The 14,415-nt window shown below is 34.0% G+C and overlaps 2 protein-coding genes across 2 annotated transcripts; both read left to right on the top strand.

Moving 5' to 3' along the window:
- The first annotated feature begins 730 nt into the window (after positions 1-730).
- Positions 731-7,985, top strand: LOC149557951 (protein AGENET DOMAIN (AGD)-CONTAINING P1-like). The gene is made up of 2 exons (XM_089832399.1): positions 731-972; positions 7,474-7,985. The coding sequence occupies exons 1-2, from the start codon at positions 844-846 to the stop codon at positions 7,921-7,923; spliced, it is 579 nt and encodes a 192-aa protein (XP_089688525.1). The 5' UTR covers positions 731-843; the 3' UTR covers positions 7,924-7,985.
- Positions 7,986-10,342: 2,357 nt separating this feature from the next.
- On the top strand, positions 10,343-14,145 carry LOC149557950 (uncharacterized). Its single transcript, XM_089830526.1, has 5 exons — positions 10,343-10,544; positions 10,635-10,908; positions 11,709-12,946; positions 13,373-13,560; positions 13,825-14,145. The coding sequence occupies exons 1-5, from the start codon at positions 10,343-10,345 to the stop codon at positions 14,143-14,145; spliced, it is 2,223 nt and encodes a 740-aa protein (XP_089686652.1).
- Positions 14,146-14,415: the final 270 nt, after the last annotated feature.

Raw genomic sequence — 14,415 nt, 5'->3', positions numbered from 1 at the left:
GATGGCACAAAAAATGCAACGTACGCTACTTTCCCCTTATATAAAATTCTTCTTCCTGCTATCTTGATCTCACCTCAATGCTAAATGGAGCTGGGACTACAGTCGGACAAAATGAAACAAACCTAGTCAACAAATTTGGGAATGCAAAGAAGATGGTCAACTTCAGCTTTTGGCATGGAAAATCTTTCATGTCAAGCTGCTCATTGCTAACTACAATTCTTTCATCCACCACGGTCATGACCTTTTTGTGTTAAAAAAGAATTTATAAAACATGCCTCCTAGTTTTTTTCTCATGCTTGCAACATTTGGTGTTCACTTCTTTCCTTGCTTCTTGTCCTCTTCTGACATGTTTGGACATGGAGAATCTTGCTTGCTATCTCCCCTCTGCATAATATCCTCAACCAATCTCACAAACAGGTCATCCTCGTGTTAATTGGGAAACTTTGTTACTTTGCTGTCTTCTCTGGCACCTCCCAGCCCCTCCGTTTGAAGTTCAATCAATTTGTTGGAATCTTTCCTTTTAAAATCTCGAGTTTATCATCAAACCTGCAAGATAATTTGGATGCCAGAAACAAACTCAAAAATACTATTTGTAGTTTAATACAGCTCTAGATGGTTGAGGGGTAGATTGCCTCTTAGCTGTCTCTACTGCATCATGTTCTTTTTCTCTTCCTGGAGAGTTTGGGATGTTTTTGCATGTCCGCTTTCTAAAAGCACAAGAACAAAGGGTTGAGCATACTGAACTAAGTGCCTACAGTCTTTTTTTTGAAGGGTGGGTGCCTGTGTTGATTGCAGGTGGCTGTGATACCAGTTCTTGGGTTTGCTGCTGCTGCTAGTGGATTCATGACACCATTACTGTTGAAGATTCCCTTGTTGCTTGCTATGAAAACAGTTGCTGGGCTTGCTGCTGCTACAAATCAATGCTATTTTTGTCATCTCCGAAGAAATTTGTCCAAAATGCTCAATATCTTTGTAAGCTCACAACATCAGATTTGTTATCTTACTTCCAATTTTCTTCTCCAGCTTATGTTATTTAATGACAATGATTTTCTCTTGTTACTGCTATTGGCTTACAACTGTTCTATATAACATTTTTCAAATTTTCTTAATTTTTATCTTAAAATAAATATTAAAAAGAAACAACTGTACTAAGTGATGTTTTTTTTGGTAATGAATCATTTCGTTCAACGTACCATTTCAATCCATTTTCTGCAAACATGTAGTTTGAAACACTTGCGTAAGGTGGGCCTAAGGTTAATGGGTTTTACTTGAAACATTTTTTTTTTGGTTTAATTTAGTGGATTTCTTAAAAATAGGGGATTAGTTTGTATGAAGTCAATATAAATGCATTATTTTCCAATAGATATTGATGCCTTCGTTTTGGTTTAACTTTTTCAGAATCTCAAAAGTGATTAGGTAATCTTGTATTTGCAATTGTTTTTAAGGGTTGTTTTCATTGAAATGGCCATAATCATGTGCATAAGAATGGAAGGAATAACAGAAGTTGCTATACAATGTTCTGAGGACAGACAAACATTGTTCATTTTAATCTGTTTCTGGTCTGAAAGCTCCCAATGATTTCAAAGAACCTCTTCCGAAAATTCAATTTAAAAAATACAAGGTTGTTAGTCCCATGTTCAGGGGATAAAAGGAAAAGCATATTGAAGAGCATATCATGATCAAGAGCTAGCACACCCCTTATTTGAGTTGAGGATGTTTTATAGATTGAAAATCGAAATGAGAAATTCAAGACAATGAGTTTCAGTGATTGCAAAAAATGCTTGACATTGTAGCTAATCATTTGGTCACTGAAAACCTAAAGCAAGGATTGATAACATGTATGTGGAAAAATATAGAATCTTTGCTGGGGCAAGTTTAGTTCTTCCAACGAAAGGAACTGAAGCCCACATTAAAAGTTTGGGGAAAGAATAATAATAATAATAATACTAGCATCTTGCAACTACATTTTGGGGTGCAATGTCTATGTTAAAAGAGAAAAATTGCAAATATTAGATTATAATCCTAACCATGATCGTAATGACAAACATGATCATTATTCAAATTAGCACAATCGTAACCCTAAACATGACATAAGTCTTGTTGGTGTAAATAATTATTCACTATTTACACTTAAGTTTACTTAGGTTAATGCATTATTTTAATATTTATTTATTTAGTCACCTAGGAATATGTGTACTCTTATGAGTTGTCATGTTGACAACACAGGGGTTCGTACCTCTTTTATGCACATGGTGTCTACAACATAGGAGTTAGCACACTAATTAAGCATATGGTGTCTACATCTCTATTTGAGATACACCTTGTCATTCTTATCTTTTCATCTAGAATGATGGATAAGACGTGTGCTTAGTTGTTATGCTTATTTTCTAACTCTTTCTAGAGACATTCTAGGTGCTTCCTGAGAGGTTTTTATAGACAGGCACTCCTAGTGTGTATATTAATCACATACAATACAAAGCAATGTATGAGGACATACTTTGATATATTGATCATACTCCTTTTTGGTATATAGTTGTGTTTGTGTTCAAGCTCTACGATCTTGGGTAAATCTTGCTTTAAGGCAAATTCTTACATAGTATAAGAGTTATACCAAATTCTTACATGGTATAAGAGTTATACCAAATTCTTACATGGTATCAGAGCTCTTGGATAATTTCTTTTCACATAGCCGTTCGAGACCATCTTCTTGTTTCAGCACCTCGGTTCCAATTTGGAGCATTGCAGAAATTGGGAGCGTCTAGATCCAAATCTGACTTTGCCATTGTGTTTGGAACGTTGATTCGGTGAAAATCGGCTATAAAGTTGATTGAGGCAATTTTTTTTTGCAAACTGGCACCCGAAGGACCAATTTGCAGAATTGGTATGATCATTTCAGATCTGTACATTTAATCTTCAGATTTGCATTTTTTTCATCTGCATCTTTGCTATTTCTTTTGGATTTGCATTATTTTCCTGAATTTTTTTGGCCATCGGGCCATAGGAGAGATTTTTGCAGGTGAAGATTGGTGCTTGCTGGTGCAAATTAGATATTTGCATCACATTTAGAAGGTCAAAAAATTTTCAAATTGGATTTTGTTTCATCCAAATCGAACATCTGAGGCAAAATCTAGAGCCATTTGATTTTTGGAGGTGCAACGACGACGATTCAGAAAAAATAACAGCAACAACGATTTTGAAATAGCGATATCTCCCTCATACAGACTCCTTTTTGCCAGCAATTTTTTTTAATTTTGGGGTAGAATTTTGTGATCTACACATTGGTGTAGGTAGTTTGATATCTTTGTTTTTGAATTTTTCTGCAATTCGCAAATCTCGATTTTTGCCACTTAAAATGCTTAGTATGGGCTCATCTAGACTCCAAATCAGGTTCTGTTTTTTTTGAAAGTTCCTAATTTTTCATCTACTTTCTAGATTTGTAATCAGATTATAGGTTTTGCGGACAGAAATACTGCTTTTAGAAATAGACCCTAAATTGGCAAGTGGCTATAAAGCACCGAATCATACATTAGGGGGGGTTCTTTGATTTATTTTGCATCTTTGGGGGTTACATTAGTCCATCATGGAAGAGGAAGATTTAATTACCTTGACACCAGATAACTATCAAGAATGGAGTCCACTGGTTATCCCATATCTTAGTCAGCATAATGCACTACCATATGCGAGAGGGCTTTTATACGATGAGGACACATGTTCCATCCTTTGTCATGCACTCTTTCTCTATATGGATATGGAGGTTATGGATTCACTTGATGACTTGAAGTCAAAATATTTATATGATATTTGGATCTATCTTTGGGAGCTTTATGGAGATCCACAAATTCCTCCATTCCCAACAGATCTATTACCTCTAGTTGCAACTGCATCCTCTCAGATGAGATCACACCTCCAGATGCTCTTGTTGCTCCTACTGGTCTTGTTTTAGCCACAAATGCTTTAGATTCAGTACAACAGGACCCTCTATGTCTTCCTACTTTACTTTCATGTGACGACTTCCTTCCTGCCATTGCAGGCTTGTTTATGGCATCTCACATTGAAGATGTGGGAGACATCCTAGATGATATTCATCTTCTTTTTGAGGCGAATTCTTCTACCACAGTGATTGATTTATGTACTTCAGCACAATCGAGTACACTTTGTCTTCCAAGTGATGGCTTCTTGCCAGATATTTCAACTCTGTTTGTAGAGTCACACACAACATATTTGGAGGACTTCTTTGATGATATATTGCTTCTTTTTGCTGAAGACAAACCTTCTACAGTTGTTGCGAGGGCTCACTCTGACTCTCATGTCCATTCTTTACATGATTAGTCTTTACAGGCTGATGTGATTGTGGATCCTTATGAACATCAGTTGTTGGAGGTCTCTCTATCATTTGAGGACACAAATTGTTCTTTGAAACAGGTTCTACAACAATACTTGCTAGATCTGCACTTCTTAGCTGTTTTGGAAGGAGCCACCTTCAGTATCGACACAGGTACACTTGAGCAAGTTTCAGAGACATCGTTCATCATAGAGATTCTTTCTCCATACAGGGGACACATCTCCTCTATACCTCTGCCATTGTTTCTTCTAATGGCGAGGAACATCATTCAACGATCATGGATCAACTTCTACATTGGAGCATTTCTCACTAGTTGGCACACTACATTTGGGGGGGGGGGGGGGGGGGGGAACTATCTCATTTCCTTCTTCTCCTCTGTGGGGGACTTTTTCCTCTTAGGGGGTTTTTTCCTTCTCCAATTTCTATCTTGTATACACTGGATGTATTGGGGGTGTCTTGATTACTCCATCCATCAATGCATCCCTTTTCATCTCTCTTTTTGGAGGAGGGTTTTTCCATGAGGTTTTCCCTCTTTCTCCGTTTTATGAAAGATTGCATTTTCATTATGTACATGGGTACCTAACATGGCCTTGTAGCAGGAACCCATTATGCATTTCATCCTAGTTTTCGTAAGCTTATGGGCATTCCCCTAGGTTGCACTTAAGGGGGGTGTTGGTCTAAATAATTATTCACTATTTACACTTAAGTTTACTTAGGTTAATGCATTATTTTCATATTTATTTATTAAGCCGAGAGGCTTTCTACAGTGAGAGCATTCGTCAATGTAAACATTTCAGTATTTTAAAAAAAATTGACGTTCATCTGATTGTTTCTGCCATGTCTGGCTCTGCTGGCGGGAATGGAAGTCATGTGCGTTTTCGTTCAACTCGTGTGCGTTTCAATTAAAGTCGTGTGCGTTTCAGTCATTTTTCTTCATCAATTGCTTCAAATTCCAATGGTTTGCCAATAGTAAATATATGTGAGTCGAATCTGAATGGCTATAGGTGTAAAATAGAAAATTGTTGATTATCTACTACTGGTCTTTCACTTTTATGTGATGCCGATTACCTTTTACAAAGAAAACGTATTCACCCACGTTCTGTGAAGTGCTACATTTGTGAACAACAAATCTTTATTAAATTAAATTCAGCAAATGAGAGGCGAACAGTTTCTTTTTGGTCGGTTACAGGACTGGGAAGAAAGATTGGGTTATATATATTATGGTGTACCTCTATATTTGTATTGTTAAAGCGGAGCAATTGCTTGGGAAGAGGCCAAGAGTGCAGAAGTCGACAACAAATAGGTACCCACAGCTTCTTTTTTACTTCTGTTTCTTTCTCAAATCTTTGTCTATGTTCCCACACTTTGAAAGCAATATTACATAGACCATTCATTTGTATGGGAGAGGCTTTGGCTCTGCATGTTTTGAATAAAGCGTAAGCTAAGGATGATTGATTAAACACGCTTTGTATTGATATTGTAAATGAAGAGTAAAAAGTAGTTGTGGCAGGCAACCACGTGCCGCGAAATAATAATTTGGAGCCATAGAATAGTAGGCAAACCAAATCATTCTCTTTCTTCTGGCCCCAAATCCATGATCGTGTGCTTGCAATCATAAACACAACAACCTATAAACACGTTGTTCAAAATGTGTATGATCTTCTGACACTTCGAGAGTTTACAGCCTATGATACATTGATTTAGTAAACCCAGCAACCAAAAACGTCATACAACAATTATAAGTTAAATTAGCATATTGAAGATATTGTTTAAAGACCATGCAAATAAAATTTGGGAATCTATAGGAAAAAAAACAGCTTGTCTTCAGTCGCGAGTAAGAACATAGTCTACAAGATACCTTGTCTGTTGTTACAGCAGTCCTACTCCTATAGAATGCTTGACAGTTAACGAAATTGAGCAACAGAGTATTTCATTCATCACAAGTCTCCACTACTGGTCTGAGGGATCCACAACGAATACTTACCTACGTTCTCTTGTTTTCTTTAGTTGATGTCATTCTATCATTTCAAAATCATTGTTTCTAAATATAATATTAGATTTACAATTTTTTTAGAAATATTACAAATATTAGATTTAGTTATTGTTTAGAAACATTAGATTTAAAAATATTAGATTTTGTTATTTTTTTAGAAATATTAGATTTAGTTCACATTTTAATAGTTTGTGAATTGCCATAAGGTGATAAAGTGATGTTTATATTTATATATTTAAATGTTATTCACGTCTCCTCCAAATCTTACTTTTATTTTAGGAAAGATCAATCTTTTATATTCTTTTCTTTAGTTGATGTCATGCTATCATTTCAAAATCATTGTTTCTAAATATAATATTAGATTTACTATCATTTCAAAATCATTATTTCTAAATATAATATTAGATTTACAATTTTTTTAGAAATATTACAAATATTAGATTTAGTTATTGTTTAGAAACATTAGATTTAAAAATATTAGATTTTGTTATTTTTTTAGAAATAGTAGATTTAGTTCACATTTTAATAGTTTGTGAATTGCCATAAGGTGATAAAGTGATGTTTATATTTATATATTTAAATGTTATTCACATCTCCTCCAAATCTTACTTTTATTTTAGGAAAGATCAATCTTTTATATTCTTTTCTTTAGTTGATGTCATGCTATCATTTCAAAATCATTGTTTCTAAATATAATATTAGATTTACTATCATTTCAAAATCATTGTTTCTAAATATAATATTAGATTTACAATTTTTTTAGAAATATTACAAATATCAGATTTAGTTATTGTTTAGAAATATTAGATTTAAATATATTAGATTTTGTTATTTTTTCAGAAATATTAGATTTAGTTCACATTTTAATAGTTTGTCTTATAAGTTAGATTTAATTTATTCCATTTTTAAAATTCTATTTATAATTGCGTAATTTACTATATTTTTCAATTACGAGACTCCAACTTCGCAAAAAAACTAATATAAACTTAATAATTTTTCTATTACTTTTGTTACATTCTATGTTTTGAAAATATATTTTCATAATATGAATATTATAAACTCTCTTTACTATTAACAATGATATTTATGTTATGATTTTAACAAGTAAAGTTTTCTATTGTTTTAACTGTTCAAAAAGGTAGAAGACATGGATGTGCATATAGGGATGAAGGTTGAAGTGTCATCTAATGAGAATGGTTTTGAGGGTGCTTGGTTTGAAGCAACTGTCATAGGACGTGTTCGTAATACTACACAAACCAAGTATTATGTTAGATATAAACATTTCATAACTGATGAAGTGGTTCCAGAGCCCCTTGTTGAAGAGGTCTTTCTTGCATATATTCGTCCAATTCCACCTCAAGTACCATTACCTTCAATTATAAAAGCTGACCTTCATGTTGAAGTACTACAAAATGACTGTTGGCGAAGGGGAGTGATTGTTGATACATTTGAGTCACCTCTTAGCATGAAAGAGTTATATGAAGTATATTTCCCTGATACTCATACTCTACTTCCATTTGTATACTCCCAATTACGACTAGCACAAGAATGGGTTGGAGGACGATGGATTCCAACACAATCACATTGAACAACTCACAGTATTTTTTGTATTGAGATTAACTACTTGATAGATAATTTTGAGTTTTCTTTTGTCTTTGAACTAAAAACTACTATTTGAAGTATTTCTAAATCACTCACTATTTCCTTTTCTATTAAAATCAAGTACGTTTGAAATCCATTCAACTACTTCTTAAATAATGTACTTAACTTCAACTTTGTTTTCTATATTTACTTAGTAAATAAATTTTTTTTGTTGGATATTTAATTTGATTATTCTATCGTTTAGTAAAATTGCATTTGTATGTTATTTTATTTCTATTTATCTTCATTCCCATATGTATAAACTAAATAAATAAAAAGTAATTAAATTTCTATGTAAGTTGATTATTATTTTTTTAAGCTAAAATTTCTAATGTCTTTCATAATTTTATATAGATCAGAAATAATAAAATGGATGTTGACCAAAGTGAATCTGAAATAACTATTGGTAGCCCACTTCTTCAAGATGCTTCTATTGAATCAGATGGAAATGATGAAACCTATTTGGATGGATTGGAAAGAGTCATTGCGGAGTGTTGCAAAATAATGGTCAATGAAATGCATGGCGCAAGCCTAAATGTTCAAGATGTGCAATATCTTCAAATCCTACAAATGGAAGACTATACAAAGCCGATTCTTGAGGCATGGAGGAAAGGAGTCCAATTTTGTGAATATATGAAAGACATGCGTTATGATGAGGAATATAAGGAAGGAGAAAATTCTAATTTCCTCATTGAAGAATTCCAAGTGTCTCTACACCACTATAATGAAATCTTGCTCTGATGAAATAATAAACCACTCTACTATTTTTGCATTAATAATTTTAAGGAATTTTTTTTCTACACAATCCATGTTTAATGGGTATGGATTCTTACGAAAATTGAAGATATGTATCTAGATAAAAGGGTTTTTAGTATTTCCAATATCTATGTATGTAGTTCTTTTATGGAGAAAATTTTCATTTCATCATTTAAGAACTCCAAGTGTTTCTACACCACTACAATAAATTCTTGCTCTTTTGAAATAGTGAACCAGTCTAATATTTTGGAGTTACAATGTTTAAGGAAATTTTGTTTCTATATACTTCATCTTTAAAGGGTATCGATTCTTAGATAAATTAAATATATGTTTCTATATAAATGGGAGTTTAGTATTTTATATATTTATGTATGCATTTTTGCTATGGAGAAAATATCTTTCTTATATTACTTTTACAATTCTTCAATATTTGGTAATAAATTAAATATCACCATATTTTTTTATCCATGATGTTTGTTGTCAACATAAATTTCAAGATATTTCTCATTAATTGAAGATTTTATTCACTTTATAGCTATGAGTCTATTAGCACCAAATTTTCAATCTGATGACGAAAGGAGACAATATCAAATAGAGCAACGGAGGGCGTATCAGAGAGAATATAAAAGGGAATATCGAAGATGTCGGAGAGAACAAATGACAGAAGATCAAAGACAAGATGAAAGGAGGAGTAATGAACTCCAAAGACAAAATTATGCTAGACGAAGGGCACAACTATCAGTACAAGAATTAGAATCTGAAAATAGAGATCAACAAAATAGTAACAGAAGTTGTTGTCAAAGAACATCCGATGGAGTATCACATTCTGAGATACAAGGAAGACATCAAGTGGATTTACAACTCAATGAGAGGTATAATCAACCCTTGGCTACAAATATGCAATTGGATCTTCAAAATGAAGTATCAAGGACAACTGAACGTGTTCCTGAAACACCCCACCATACAACTCAAGTTGGGATAAATTTAGCTAGACAAGGTAATGTAGAAAATGCACAAAACCCAAATGGAAATCTTGGTGATAATTTCTATAGATTCCAAATGCAGTTTCGCCAAAAATTGGATACTTAAGAATGCCAAACATGTGTTATATTTGTCAAGAATGCTATCTAGGAATGAAAGTGTCACGCACCTCTGAAGGTCCAGTGTGTAATAGATGCCGACAAGAGAGAGGAAATAACAGATTCTCAGCTTCAAATAATATGGACCCAGGACCTCAACCAAAGGAGCTTGCAAACTTGACACAAGTTGATGAAATGTTAATTGCACGCGTCAGTCCCATATTGCAAGTAACACATGCAATTGGCGGCCAATTTAAGTACAAAGGACACACAATAAGTTTCCCACAAAACATAGATCATGTTTCAAACATATTGCCACATACAATAGATAAGTTGCCAATTATTATTGTTCGAAAGACAGATCAACGTGGGACACAATATAACTTTACTGTTAATAGAGATCGTGTATACAAAGCACTCAAATACAAAGTAGAGCATGATAAATTTTACTCTGATGTTCAAATTAATGAAAATGCTCTCAATGATCTGCCCAAAAATAGAGATGAAAATGTTTTTCATAGATTGAAGACGATGAATATGGAGTTTGATACAAATGCAAATGATATTGTTTTTCTGGGTTCAGTTATGGAGACAAATGAAGGGAATGCAATTGAGCACACAACATCAATGGCTTCAAGAGCTCCTAATGCACAAAAGGAAATGGAACTTATCCGTGCATGGGTTAATAATCCTGATGCAAACCCAACATCATTGATAGATTGGCCAAGTATTGGTGTGTCACCTATTAATGAGTATGTCACATCAGGATTATTGGATATGGCATTCCCAACACTATTTCCTAATGGTACCTGTGATTGGTTAGAACCACGGTTGCGACATGTATATCTTCATGAATTTGTAAAGCATCTTGTGCGATATAGGGATCATCGTTTTGGCAAACATCCTAGATTTAGATATTTCACGAATAACATGACCATGAGACATCGTGCACAGAGTTCAACCTCTGTGTTTGTAAAGAGAAACTTTAAAGACATGCCAATCACCATTAATGAGTTGTGGCAACATATGGAAACTACACCTCACTCTAGATTGGCAGATAAATTGATGCGGTTTGGTACAACGCTAAGGGGAACAAGGTCATGTTGGGCAAAATCTCATGCAGAATTGACAGATTTGCTTCATCAAATTGGTTGTCCTACAATATTTTTCACATTGAGTGCAACAGATATGCATTGGCCTGATTTACTGCTCTAATGCCACGAACAATGCCAACTGATCCACGTGAAGCTCAAAATTGGCGTAGGCAAAATATAATTGATTATCCTCACATTGTGGCACACTATATGCACTTGAGAAACTCTATGTTTAGAAAAGAGATTCTAGAAAATGGAATGAATGTCAAAGATTTTTGGTGTAGATATGAATGGCAACATAGGGGGTCCCCACATGTGCATGGATTCATATGGATCGAAGGGGCACCTAATATGGAGAACATTGACTGGTCAAATGAGGATGAACGCAAAAGTGCTGAAAGATATTTTCATTCTATTGTTCATGCATGGAACCCTAGACAAGATCCTCACCAGCGAAATATATAGGTATGTTTATAAATATGTATTCTATGGTATAATTTGATATGACCTTATTTACTCATTCAACTTATTTTGAATTCTAGCCTTTCATGAATTTTCAACAACATCCATGTCTCAAAAACACGAGACAACTTGCAGAGGTCAATCTAGATCATGACTATGAGGAGATCCTAAATTGTGTAGAAAGACACAAAATTTGTAAGGAGGGTGCATGTTTGTGGAAGAAAAGGGGGCATATGGTTTGCAGGTAATCATTTCATTACATTCCGATATTTAAACCAAAATTAGAAATTGGTCACTAGTGTCACATAACTAACTACATATCTCTCTTATATTTATTATAGGTATAATGCACCTTGGCCATTAAAACTAGAGGGATCAATATTATATGAAGACAGAGAAACAGGTGAAGAGAAATTTGAACCAGCCAGAAATGATGAAAGAGTCAACTCACATAATCACTACATACTACAACTATGGAGAGCGAATATAGATTGGCAACCTGTTCTTTCCAAACATGCTGTGGTGAAATACATTGCGAAATATGCAGCAAAAGTAGAGAAAAGCTCAGAAACATACCATCAAATGTTGATGCATCTCTCCAACATGGAAAACCCAGATGATTTAGCTGTACGTGCATATAGGAAACTTCTAACTGAGACAATTATAGAAAGAGACATTAGTGCTCAAGAAACATGTCATATGCTATTAGAGCTTTCATTGGTAAAGTGTAGTAGAAGATTTGTTAATCTAAATGTCTCCCATGAGGTCTTCAAACCTGTAACTATAAATAATGAAAATGGAAATGATGAAGAGAATACTGAAGAGCAAACAAAATATTTCATTGATGGGTACAAAAGAAGGCCCCTATGTATGGAAGCCATCACATTAATTGATGCAGCAAGACCATGGATATATAATCCAAAAAGAAGAAGAGAGAATAAATGGGAGCCAAGGGACAAAGCAGCAATAGTCAGAGTCTTTCCTAGATTTGTATCTATACCTTCACGTGAATCAGCTAAATGGGTTGACTTTTGTTTATCCGAATTATTTCTCTACAAGACATTTTGTGATATAGAACAAGATATTGGTCATAATGATGATGCCATCATACAAAATTGGGAGGCATTTAATTACATTCCTTGGCATGTTCAACGAACTATGGTGACAGACAATGATGAAAACCCAAGTGATTATGACACTGAAGACAATAACAATGTTCAAAGAAATACAATAGAACACGAATGGGAAATTATATCTAGGTTGCATCGTGGTCAAAACATAGAGTGCTCAGAAATAGACATGTTGGGGAGAAGAGACATTGACAAACATACAAATTGGTCTATTGATTATAAGGGAGAAGAGTACACTACTGTAGCAATCAATTTTATAGGTAATGTGAAGAATCATGGTTGTCTAATATATGATGACATTCCCCAATGCATCAACTACATGACCCTTGGTGACAAACAGAAAAAGGCAGTTGACATTATTATGACACATTATCATAGAAATCAGAATGTGGAGCCATTGCTCATGATAATTCAAGGAACAACAGGCACTGGAAAGTCATATCTAATTGGTGCAATTAGTCAATCTCTTCAAAATGCAGCAATGCCCTCTCTATCTCCCCTTCTATTACTTGCACCAACAGGAGTTGCAACATTCAATATAGGAGCTTCTACAGTTCATTCAAAATTAAAAATACCAATACAAGGTTTTTGTCAATTAGAAGGAACAAGACTCACCCGTTTTCAAGAAGAAATGGCACATATCAAGTATATCTTGATTGATGAAATGAGCTTCATTGGTCAAAACATGGTGCAGAAAATTGACTCTCGACTTCGACAAGCATTCCCACAAAATGCAAATATTAGCTTTGGAGGTAAAAGGCTTCACTTTTCCTCATTAACAAGTGTAGCATGTATAAAATATAGACTATTATGTTACTAAAATGTAATTACAAATTAATCATTTTGACATAAATATTTTCATTCTTATATTTCAGGTGTATCTATAATTTTGGTGGGAGATTTGGGCCAGCTTCCTCCTGTTGGTGACAGATCAACATATGACAGTAATAGAAGGGCAAAGCTGCTATGGCAAGAATTCAAGATTGTTGTTACTTTGGACAAGATATTCAGACAAGATGGGGAGAATGAGGATCAACAAAGATTTCGCCAACTTTTGATGAATGTAAGAGATGCAAGCCCACAGATTGATGATTGGAGGTTGCTAATGACAAGAACCCCTATCAACATAGATCTTCCAACAAATTTACAGTTTGAAAATTCTGTCCATCTATTCTCAACAAATGAAAATGTTCATAGTCATAATAAAAAAATGTTGCATTCATTGAAGTATCCTATTGCACGTAGTGTTGCGACAAAAGCATGACATGGTAATGCATTGGAAGATTATTCAAATGATGAGATTGATATGGAATTGTTACTTTGTAAGGATGCAAGGGTCATGGTAACTTCTAATCTATGGGTACAAGCAGGTCTTGTAAATGGATCTTTGGGGTATGTTCGAAATATAGTCTACAAACAAGGAAGCACTCCACCTGAACCTCCAACATATGTGATGGTTGAGTTTGACAACTATTCTGGGCTACCATTTGAAGACCATCATCCAAAAACAATTCCAATAACACCAATACAGAAGGGTACAACACTTAAATTGCCTTTAAGATTGGCATGGGCATTGACTATACATAAATGTCAGGGTTTAACTCTTCCAAAAGCGACAATTGATATAGGACCAAGAGAAAGAACATGATTGACATTTGTGGCAATTTCTCGTGTTAAATCTTTATAGTGTCTAAGAATAATGCCTCCATTCACGTATGATCGCTATGAGAAAATGAAAAAAGGTAGACAAGTTGCCAAGCGCAAAGATGAAGAAAATAGACTTAAGTTGTTGGAAGAGAATTGATGTAATATTTTTATTTTTAATACTTTGTCCAATGCAATTACAATTTTGATTTGCCACTTTAATATTTTGTAATTTTTATTATATTCTCTATACTATTGTATGATTGTAGTATTT

This window comes from Cupressus sempervirens, chromosome 5 (genome assembly GCF_028749045.1).
Source record: "Cupressus sempervirens isolate cs-2001-9-10 chromosome 5, ASM2874904v1, whole genome shotgun sequence".
NCBI lineage: Eukaryota > Viridiplantae > Streptophyta > Pinopsida > Cupressales > Cupressaceae > Cupressus > Cupressus sempervirens.
Note: the sequence above shows the minus strand (reverse complement) of the source record. Positions and strands in the feature narration are given on the sequence as shown.

Excerpts from the sequence above, each read along its gene's own strand:
- LOC149557951 (XM_089832399.1), top strand. The coding sequence starts at position 844 with ATGACACCATTACTGTTGAAGATTCCCTTGTTGCTTGCTATGAAAACA. Across the intron at positions 973-7,473 it reads CCAAAATGCTCAATATCTTT|GTAGAAGACATGGATGTGCA; the intron begins GTAAGCTCACAA and ends CTGTTCAAAAAG.
- LOC149557950 (XM_089830526.1), top strand. The coding sequence starts at position 10,343 with ATGAATATGGAGTTTGATACAAATGCAAATGATATTGTTTTTCTGGGT. Across the intron at positions 12,947-13,372 it reads TGGAAAGTCATATCTAATTG|GTGTATCTATAATTTTGGTG; the intron begins GTGCAATTAGTC and ends CTTATATTTCAG. Across the intron at positions 13,561-13,824 it reads TTCGCCAACTTTTGATGAAT|GATGCAAGGGTCATGGTAAC; the intron begins GTAAGAGATGCA and ends TTACTTTGTAAG.